We start from the raw sequence: 11,150 nt of genomic DNA, 5'->3' as shown, positions 1-11,150 counted from the left end.
TGTTTCCATATTCCGCAGTGAAGCAAATAATATATCATGAGCTACACGACAAGGAATATTAGTGATGCGAAAAAATGCTGTTCTCGGGTTGAAAAAAATTAGTTTCTTGATACGAGCGCAATACACTGTGTATATATTATGTATATATACATATATATATATATATATATATATATATATATATATATATATATATATATATATATACATACATACATACATACATACATACATAAGTGTGTGTGTGTGTGTGTGTGTGAGTGGTAATTGTCAGCTGTTCTGTTTTTTTTTTTAAAGGAGTAACAATGTGAAAAAACTAAGATCATAGGTTCTCTTCTTTCGTCAATTATTTAAAAACAAGAAAGGCCTTTATTCTGACACCACTATTTCTCTTCAAATCTTTCGCAAAGTACTTCATTTTTCCATCCACTTTTAAAAGATATAAATACGACAGCTCACCGGCTACTGACTACAAAAATTAGTATAATCCCCCCCAAAAATGATAAAGAAAATATTTTCCAATGAATAACAATAATATCTTTATGCCTACGACTTATGTCTCAATCTACAAGAAATGTGAGAATGAAAGATCAAACGTAATACAATCGATGAGAGAATGAGGGAAGAGACTAATGAGTGCCTTTACCAGTTGCAAAAAACATAACCTTAATTCATTCTCGAACAGAAAATATTTATACTATACGCTTTTTATTATCACATAATACATACTCTAAGAACCCTATCATCATTACGAAGAGCAGAGAACGAAAGGAAGAGAGATAATCATTGATAATTCTCTCTTATGCCTCGAGATAAACCGGAACAATCAAAGAAAACTTTGTTTTTTTTCCTTCTCACAATAATGTTAATCCTTATCCCAGTGAATAAATTCTTATTATGCTACACGATACATTTTCCACTAACTACACATTCAAAATCTTGTCGCGATTTCTGTGACGTAGACTCCGAAATTTATAAAGAAATCTGCAGGTTCTTCAATGGATTCCGGACACTTCACTAAGCGTCAAAAATCCTCCAGTTCTCAAAGTACATTTTAATTGCATTTTCCTGACAACTAAATAATCCTTAACATATGAATGTCCCTTCTTCAATGTCAAGTACCTTTCATCATTGAAAGAAGAAAGACATCAGCTGTCACGAAGAAAAGTATTATTATTATATATTATATATTATTATTATTATTATTATTATTATTATTATTATTATTATTATTATTATTATTATTACGGAGCAATTTACCGGATGACTCACATTTATAAATACTCTTGGGAATTTTTCATTAAATCAGAAGTGAACATTGGTAAACTGAACTGGAAAATGGTTAGGGACGTGTGAAGTACAGACAAAAAATAAATAATAAATAAATAAAAATTGAGGCCGAAATACCGTTGCAAAGAAGCTGCTGATTAGTCTACAGTGCTCCATATTCAAGATATATATATACAGCGTACGTGTCAACGCCCTGCGTAGAAGGTCCCCCCTGCAATAATCACGGCAATACAGCGTATCGCTTTCACAGTTCTTACTCGTACCCAATTATTGATTATAATGTAGAGTATATCAGTTACAGCTCTGAAGACAATACACTCTACTTGCGTGATCTTTTTTTCTAAAGCGAACATGAGCGAGTTCTTAGGCGTCCGTGTGTGTGTGTGTGTGTGTGAGTGTGTGTGCTGTTAAAAAACCATTCAAGCCCGACCACCTTATACCTCCTTCATGCTAAACATCAAGTTACAAAATTCCATCAACGTTTCAAACAGACAAAATCAAAGAACTCACTTACGTAATTTCGGCTTTGCATAATGGGAGACGACGCAACAAAGCTCGGATTCCGCTCACATACTCAACAACAACATCGTTAATTCGGTCCCAAAAGCAACGAAAATAGTCATCATACAGCAATAAACTAATTATCAGTTCTATAACTTAATCAGGCTCCTACCGTTAATCGTTTGATTAGAATCGCATTAATCCCCGATAAAAAACGAATCAGACTTTCAGTGCTATTGCCCCGCCACGTTAATTAGGCCTTTGTTGCTGCTAATCATTTATGGACTCCAAAAATAAACAGGGAACTAATTACTAAGCAAATCAATCGGATTAGGTACGTCGATACTGTGGATATAACTAATTAGGCAGCGGGAACCTACCGGTTATGAAGCAATCTAATGCTGCTTCCTCCTCCTCCTCCTCATCCTCAACTTCCCCCCCCCTTTCCCCCCCCGCTCCCGCCCCCACCACCCTTCCGGTACACGCAAGTAAATAAATACTCATGCGAAGGAATTAATTACATTTCATGAAACGTCGTAATGGGCGGTTTTTTTTTAAGTGCACTTCATATATCAAGCGACTTAACAAAACAATTACACACACACACACACACACACACACACACACACACACACACACACATATATATATATACTTATATATATATATATATATATATATATATATATATATATATATATATATGTATGTATGTATGTATGTATGTAGTATGTTGTTTGCGTTATGGTAATGCTACTACAAAAATAAAATAAAGACTCCCCTTTGACCTCTTAACAGGAGTAATAACACATAAACTATATATATAAGAACAAGTATAACATATACCGTTCATTAAACGCAACGAATTAAAAAAAAATGCTGACGCATTAATATGGGAATAATCTTTTTTTAATATTTCTCCATATATAAAAAATGTCTACATATTCAGAAGATTGCGCGCTAATATACTGGTTGTATAAACGACATGATGATAAATCACTGATTAATTACTGGAAAAGATGAATTATAACTGGCACTGAAGGAAACATAAATTATTAGTAGCCGCAAATGTATCTCGTAGGAACAAAACCTTTATGGGATATTTCAGACAATATGATCGAAAATGAAAAAACGCTGCTCAAATACATGCTGTTATAAGGTCTGAAGACAATGCAAAAGAAAGCATTAATTCTTTCCAAATCACTATAAAAAAAACTAAAAAAAAACTGACATAACACAAATGAAAACGAGAAAATACTAAAATTTATTAAAAATGTGAAATATAGATTATCTTCATTCATGATGATGAACTATAATGTTGTCTTATGAAAAATAACGTAATACTAGACTCCAGGATAAAAAGAAAAAAAAAGACTGACATAACACAAATGAAAACGAGAAAATACTAAGATTTATAAAATGATGTGATATACAAAACATCTTTATTCTGGAATATGAACTATAAAGTTGCCTTATGAAAAATAACGTAAAACTAGACTCCAGGATTTAAAAAAAAAGTGACATAATACAAATGAAAACGAGAAAATACTAAGTTTTATAAAAAAAAAAAAAAAAACTGTGAAAGTTAAACATCTTTATTCTGGAAGATGAATTATAATGTTATCTTATGAAAAATAACGTAAAACTAGACTCCAGGATTAAAAAAAAAAAAAAAAAAAAAAAAAAAAAAAAAAAAAAAAAAAAAAAAAAAAAAAAAAAAAAAAAAAAAAAGGACAGATAGCATCCTTTAGGACTTGGCACATAACATATATCTTGGAGCATGCACGATGAAATATTCCTCGAGCGGAATGAGGTAATTACAGCACTGGGGATCATTAAAGTCGAGTTTTTCAGTATCATAAAAAAAAAAAAATTTAAAAATAAACTTCGTCTGTTTCTGTGATGAAGATTTCCTAGTAGTTTTTGTAAGGTATAAATTATTATACAAAGTATTTAATTCCGCTGTATTATACTTGTTTATGTATCATAGAAAAACATAACAGCCATAAAAGATTCAATAGTTGTATTTCAACAATAAAAAAAAAAAAAAAAAACAAAAAAAAAAAAAAACCATCGATGACAGAGTTGAAAATCATTCATTACATCAGAGTTTTTTCTCAAGGGTTTCAAGGGCATGCAGTCGACCCACTTTTGGTAACACGACCAGACTAATAAAAAAAGCATATATATATGCTTTCTTTTTATCAGAAATATATATATATATATATAATATATATATATATATATATATATATATATATATATATATATTATATAATATATATATCTATATCCTATATATATATATTATCTGATTACATTTCTCCACGGCAAGTCCTGAGTTTCATGTCATTCTTCGTATATATATTCACTCTCAAAGAAATGTTATTGTGTTCACAGCACACTCTGTTGTACAATATTTCCTTTTTATATTTTACGAAATTCCGAATGGAGAATTCAGTCAATGTATACCAAAGTTTTCCGTAATCTGACACACAGTTATTCACCTCATACGACTTTAATTCAAATCTAATTTGCTCGTAAGGTTCACGCTAGTATCGATTTATGAAAATGTATTGTCTCCTAAAATGAACCCAGTCCTTTCGAAGTCGAATATTCCCACCTCTCTCGTCTCTCTCTCTCTCTCCTCTCCTTCCTCCTCTTCTCTCTCTCCTCTCTGTCTCCTCCTCTCTCTCCTCCCCCTCTCCCTCCGTCCCGTCCTCCTCCTCCTCCTCTCTCCTCTCTCCCCGGATCAAAAAGAAGGGGAATCGATCAACCTCCTTCTTCCTAAGAAGTCTTCAACACTCCCGTAATTACCAGATTCACTGGAGATAAGACTTTCCTACTGGGAATTCAGCCACCAAGACAAAATGAAGTATTGACGATTTCTTTTCCGCCAATTAAGATTTGGTTTAACTCGCATTCTGAATAGCCTTCCTATGAGCGATGATCAATACAATGCTGAGCACAGAACGGAATGGGGGCGAGATTCTTAAAGGAACCACGAATTTTCCCCCCTTTTTTCCTCGAGATATACTATTTTCTTCAGTTATCACTGGTATAAGATAGCTTTAGACTTCCAGCAGCCTGTAATTAATTCATTATATTATCTATAATGTACGATATAATCTTTTTAATTTGTTAAACAGTACTACACTTATTTACCTCCTCTTATTTCGTCGCACTGAACACCATATTCTTATTCTTCGGAAGCTTCAATTTCAAGTCAGTGGCCCCTTTGGTGGGCATGTTCCTTTGAATAGGGTTCACCTTCTGAATGATAATAATAATAATAATAATAATAATAATAATAATAATCAATAATAATCATAATAATAATTATAATAATATATTATTTATTATTATCATTATATTATTGGGGGGGGGGGCCACGTTCTTGAGGGAAATTGAAACTTAACGTTAACCATTTCCTATGAACTATAAGAAAATTTTTTACGTAAGTTATATAACATCTCTTCATAACTATTTAGGATGGGAGCCCACCTCTACCTGACCCCACCCCAACCCCTAGTAACTCTCTCCCCCCTCCCCACCACCTCCTTGATGCCCCTGCCGCTGCCGACGCTTTACTTTTATGAGAATTCTTTGAGGATGGATTCTGGAACGTCATGAGGAATGCGATGAGAAATATCGTCCACTAGAAATGAGAGACCTGAGCGTAATAACAGAGGAGATAAAGGAGCCGTGTAATAATAAAGAATAAAGGATAAGACAAGTTTTGAACAGAGAATAATGGACGCACCGAGCAGAACAAAGAACGAAGGGGGAAAATGAGTATACACAAAGTGTGTGTGCATGAACGATGCAGCAGTTCACATAAATTAAATTCATATCGATGCAGATGGCCGTTATTTATCAGTATCCCAAAAGGGGAAAGCAATATTACTGCTTCAAAAATTATATTAAAAAAAATCGAACTAAGAAAAGGACAATGGAAGACAATAAAATTTCCTTATAAAAATCATCAAGGAAAAAAAAAAATATTAGTTTCTCCTCTTGATATATGTATGTTGCGTTATGCTAATACTGCTATAACTGAGACTTCACCACATGCCTGTGTCTCCATTCAGGGAGAAACTGGATGCAGAATAAGGTCATTTGCCGGAGTTGTGACAAGTTATGGGCGCAGAGGAATTATAAGTAGAAACTAGGTGAATCTTACTGCCTTGCATATTCATGGCAGCTTTTTTATGCAGATAAAATAACCATTTAAAAGAAATAGTCCCAAACAAACCATGAAATTCTTTACAAAGCACTCTTGGTCATTGGACATGTTAAAAAAAAAAAAAAAAAAAAAAAAAAAAAAAACTACATTGCAAATGCATCTGTACACTAGTGCAGAGAGGGGCGTGGCTGTATAAATATCAAAGGACTGTGACTGTATAAATATCGGAGAGGAATAAGACTATAAATATCAGAGAGAACTATGACTCTGAATTTCAGAAAGGAATATGACTGTATGAATATCACAAATGAATATGGCTTTAAATTTCACCTATGACTATGACTATCAATATCAGAGAAGACTATGACTGTATGAAAATCAGAGACGAATGTTACTGCACAAATATCAGAGGAATTTGACTGTATAAAAATATCAGAGAGGACTATGACTGTATGGTTATCAGAGAGGAATATGACTGTATAAATACAAGACAGAAATGTGACTATAAATAACTGTATATATATCAGAAAGGAATATGAATGTATAAAAATATCAAGAAGGAATATGACGTTAAAAAAATATCAGAAAGGAATATGACAGTATAAAAATATAAAAAAAACAGAGAGGAATGAGACTGTATAAAAATATCAGACAGGAGTGTGACCGACTTTATATCAGAAAAGAACATGACTGTATGAATATCAAAGACGAAAATGACTGTATGTCCATACAGGAGGGTCACGACGCCGAAATCCATAACTCGCCCACAAAAGGAGAGACAGACGCCCCCCCCCCCCCTCCCCCTACAATCACACATTCACACGCCGTCCACACACACACACACACACGCTACCAGATGAAATTACCACAAGGAACCCTGAATGCTAACACACGCAACACGCACGAACAAACCAGCGTATAAAACATTCATACGGGGTCTGAACATATCAGACTCTTGATGTCAGAAATTGGTCACGCGTTCCGGCCCTATATGGCCCTTTGCAGGTACCTTGGCCGTGTTGTTTCGCTCTGCCCCTGATGGTATCATCTGTTACTTCCCCTTGGCGCCCCCCCCTCTCTCTCTCTCTCTCTCTCTCTCTCTCTCTCTCTCTCTCTCTCTCTCTCTCATACTTTATTGTAAAAGTTTAAAAAGACGCACATGTCTGCATACGCATGCAAATCTGCAAATCTTCAGAAATTTGAAAGGAATATAAAAGCATAACACACATGCAAATTAGACAAATATGTATGCGTAGCACCCCCCCCCCCCCCCTCCCCCCCCCCTCTCTCTCTCTCTCTCTCTCTCTCTCTCTCTCTCTCTCTCTCTCTCTCTCTCATTATTCGTAAAAGTTTAAAAAGACGCACACCTGTCTGCATACGCATGCAACTCTTCAGAAATTTGAAAGAAATATAAAAGCATATATACATGCAGTACCATACATGAAAATTAGACAAATTATGTAATTATGTACGTGTAACCTTATACATTTGTTTCCCATGTACCTAAATCAACATTAAAATGAGTAAGAGAAAGGGAGAGAGAGAGAGAACCTTCAGATATGGCACGCCCTTGGTCTCTGTGAAGGAAGTCCGAGGGGAATCTAACACCACCCCCCAAAAAAACGAAATATCTAGCATCAATTTAAAACGCTCTAATTTCAGCACTTAAAAAACATAAATAAAACAAAATAAAAATGAAAGAAGACCCACGAAGCAAGAAAAATCATCACTACCACGAAATCACAAAGGGAGGGAAACTCGTAGGGTAAATGACACGACATAACAAGTACTAGAGAGAGAGAGAGAGAGAGAGAGAGAGAAGTCGTTCGTTCCTCTTGCATCATGGTCTTCTGAGTCCGTGTAAAAATTGTCAAAAGATATCAGATGGGCTCCAGCTGTGCATGATATAGCTACAAAGTGGTTTGCCTCGTTATATATATATATATATATATATATATATATATATATATATATATATAATATATATATATAAAATCATATGTGTGCGCGTTTGTTTGTACGTATGTATGCATGTATGTATGTATGTATGTGTGTTTTTGTGTGCACACATAAAATAAACTTAGGACCTATTGCAAGTACTGTCTTTGATACAAAAGTGACAAGTACCTGTCATAAGGAGTTTCTTTTTTACAGATTAAGTAAATACGACCTCTTGCTCATTTGAACCGATTAGAACAAACCCTACAGAAAACGAAGCTTCAAATTGTTTATGCAAATTTAGCGACCTATCAATTTTAATATCCATCTAACAACGTTGATGCTCTCTAACTGCCAATCCTCGGTTATTAGAGCGGTCACCGACCCCCTCCATCAACAATTTCAAAAAGTACAGTCAAAGGCCAAAATCAGGACCATCTCTAAAAGCCCAGGTGATGATAAGAATCGAGGCAACCATCTGTTCAGGTGTGAATTTCAAGAACTGGAGGTAGAAGGAAGAACACGACATGAACACGAAAACGGTAATTCCGCTCTGTAAAGGTGATAGAGGCTTAGCGAGTGTTACAGGCAACTGCGTGACAAAAGGGACTTTATCACTCAGGTAAATGAACTAATCGCCTACAGTAAATGTTGTAGTGAGGGGTTCAAAGGCAATTAAAAGAATGGTTCTTGGTTTATGCCAAGGATTTAAAGTATATACTATATGGTGTTAAGTCTGAGGGGTGTTTTGTCAAACAAGGAAATTATTCTCCTAAAATTAATCTTATAAACGATGACAGGAAACCATTCACTCTAAGCTCGTAATAGAATAAAACCAACTTTAACATAAACTGACTTGCCAATAAGAATCATGCAAACAATGCATTCGAACACACGCAATGTTATTAAACGAAAGAGGTTAGATTTCACTGTCATGAAATCCTGAAGAACTGGAAGAGAGAGCTGAAAGAAGGCCCTGAAGAACTGGAAGCGAAAGCAGAAAGAAGGCCTGAAGAACTGGAAGCGAAAGCAGAAAGAAGACCCGAAGAACTGGAAGAGAAAGCAGAAAGAAAGCCTGAAGAACTGGAAAAGAAAGCAGAAAGAAGCCTGAAGAACTGGAAGAGAAAGCAGAAAGAAGGTCTGAAGAACTGGAAGAGAAAGCAGAAAGAAGGTCTGAAGAACTGGAAGAGAAAACATAAGAAAGGTGCGTTGGTACAAGCTCCAACTGGGAAACAGATGAGGAACAGCCAATTCCAGATTGAATGCGGAGCAACATAGCCATGAAATATGCAAGGAATTGCAACAGTACCGCATTCACGAGTAACGGAGAGAAATTCGGCAACGAGAAATGAAAAGAATATCGGCAAGGTACCCTGGAGCAAAGGGTCGAAATTTGCCATATTGTCCAACATAGACCAGAGGTTCATTTACGCAGCAAGAAGAGAAAAGTAAAAAATGAGAAAGAAAAATTGCTTTAATTGTAGTTTTGAGACACGTTTGTTTTTTTAAACGCCATGATGGAAGGAACGGTAAATTACACATTTTGATCATCATGAAGGATGACGTACATGTTTTTTTTTTTATAATAAAAACTCAAATAAACAACATAATAATATTCTAAAGGCATTCTGATTGAAGTCATTTGCACAGTGAATAAATCATGAATCAAACTCAATTTTAAAGAAGTGGCCCCATCTTTATCAATGGTTCAAGTAGCACATTCGTGCATTTCTACAGACATAACTTATCTATTTAGCCTCGTATGTATATGCACGTTATTTACTTCACTAAAATATGTTGAAATACACAGCTATGTTTTTATATAAATATATATAGTACGTATGTATATATATATATATATATATATATATATATATATATACATATATATATATATATTATATTATATATATAAGTGTATGAAAGTTTGTGCGTTTGTAGGAGGTACGGTTATGCAAGAATACAATCAATATTCCAGGCAGACGAGAACAATGCAAGAACTCGAGCCATACCTGAGCAAAACCGCTTACGTTTGGAAATTACTGTGATCAGTCCAAGAACGGTAAATAAAATGTATTATGAACTTCTAAATCACTGGCAGAACCCATCTGTATAGCCCCTAATTTCGTACCGTAGCAGCGCAAATTACAGGAAGTTGGAATATTTCGTCTTTATTATTCCCTTATTTACACTTGTCAAATAACCTCCATCACGCGTTGTATTAAACAGCTCACGAATCAGCTGAGTCAATATATTATTTATATGACTCATATACTATATTTTCGTGAAGCTTTTCCGACAAAAAAAAAAAAAAAAAAAAAAAAAAAAAAAAAAAAAACCACACACACCTTATTTCTTTCATAATTATATAACCACATTCTTATGGCGTGACAAAATGGCAGTAACCAGTTGCCACTGAGGGGACGATGGCACTCAAAATGAAATATGTCGCGAATCACATTGTGGTATTTATAAGTGGCATTTTAAAATGTTCTTGGAAAATGACGCGTGGCAATAAGCGTATATAGTTTTCACTCTTGGGTAAAAAAAAAAAAAAAAAAAAAATAATAATATAATGAATAATAAGTTGAAAGTGAAGCCGTTCATTAAAACGAGAAAGCAGACTAATTTTTCCCACTATTCACGATTTAACGCATTTATTCAAGAGGAAAAATACATATAAAAGAAACGTAAAAAAAAAAATGAGTATGGAAAGCAATTTCATTTTTTTAAATATGACTACAATGTAATTAATTCATCCTTTGTAAAATGATCAAAAGAGGGAAGAAAAATCGCGAAAACGTACGATTCTAATTTCTCGAAAGTAAAAATAGTATTTAAATCAGAACTGAGTCAGTCATAAAGAGTAAATATATATATATATATATATATGCGAGTCAGGCTTGAAATAAAATTATCAGGTTGCCATCACAATACGAGACAATAGGAACAATAAATATTACAATTAATAATAAGACATTTTCCGTCATATACAAAAATATCACAAGTCATTTTAGATTAATATTGTTAGACAGCAACCAAATTCTTAGCGAGTCAAAGATAAAACAGAAAATGAGATAAGTGAATACAATGCGACATGAAACGAACACTGGATCATAATGTGCTGAAGAAGACTTAAGCCAAAAAACTCACAAGCGAATTACTGACAATGACAAAGAAACAGGATCCCCTCTGAATAAAACCCAAGGGTCAAAGTCCACGACCGAAGAAGAAG

At 34.2% G+C, this 11,150-nt stretch overlaps 1 protein-coding gene across 1 annotated transcript in view; it reads left to right on the top strand.

The window, feature by feature from the left end:
- LOC135216638 (cilia- and flagella-associated protein 251-like) overlaps positions 1-9,193 on the top strand; it is an 11,749-nt gene extending 2,556 nt beyond the window's left edge. Inside the window, exon 2 of the mRNA XM_064252022.1 lies at positions 8,864-9,193. Within this exon, the coding sequence (XP_064108092.1) occupies positions 8,864-9,193 (330 nt within the window). The remainder of the gene's footprint in view (positions 1-8,863) is intronic.
- Positions 9,194-11,150: the final 1,957 nt, after the last annotated feature.

Source organism: Macrobrachium nipponense, chromosome 6 (assembly GCF_015104395.2).
Source record: "Macrobrachium nipponense isolate FS-2020 chromosome 6, ASM1510439v2, whole genome shotgun sequence".
In the NCBI taxonomy this organism is placed as follows: domain Eukaryota; kingdom Metazoa; phylum Arthropoda; class Malacostraca; order Decapoda; family Palaemonidae; genus Macrobrachium; species Macrobrachium nipponense.
Note: the sequence above shows the minus strand (reverse complement) of the source record. Positions and strands in the feature narration are given on the sequence as shown.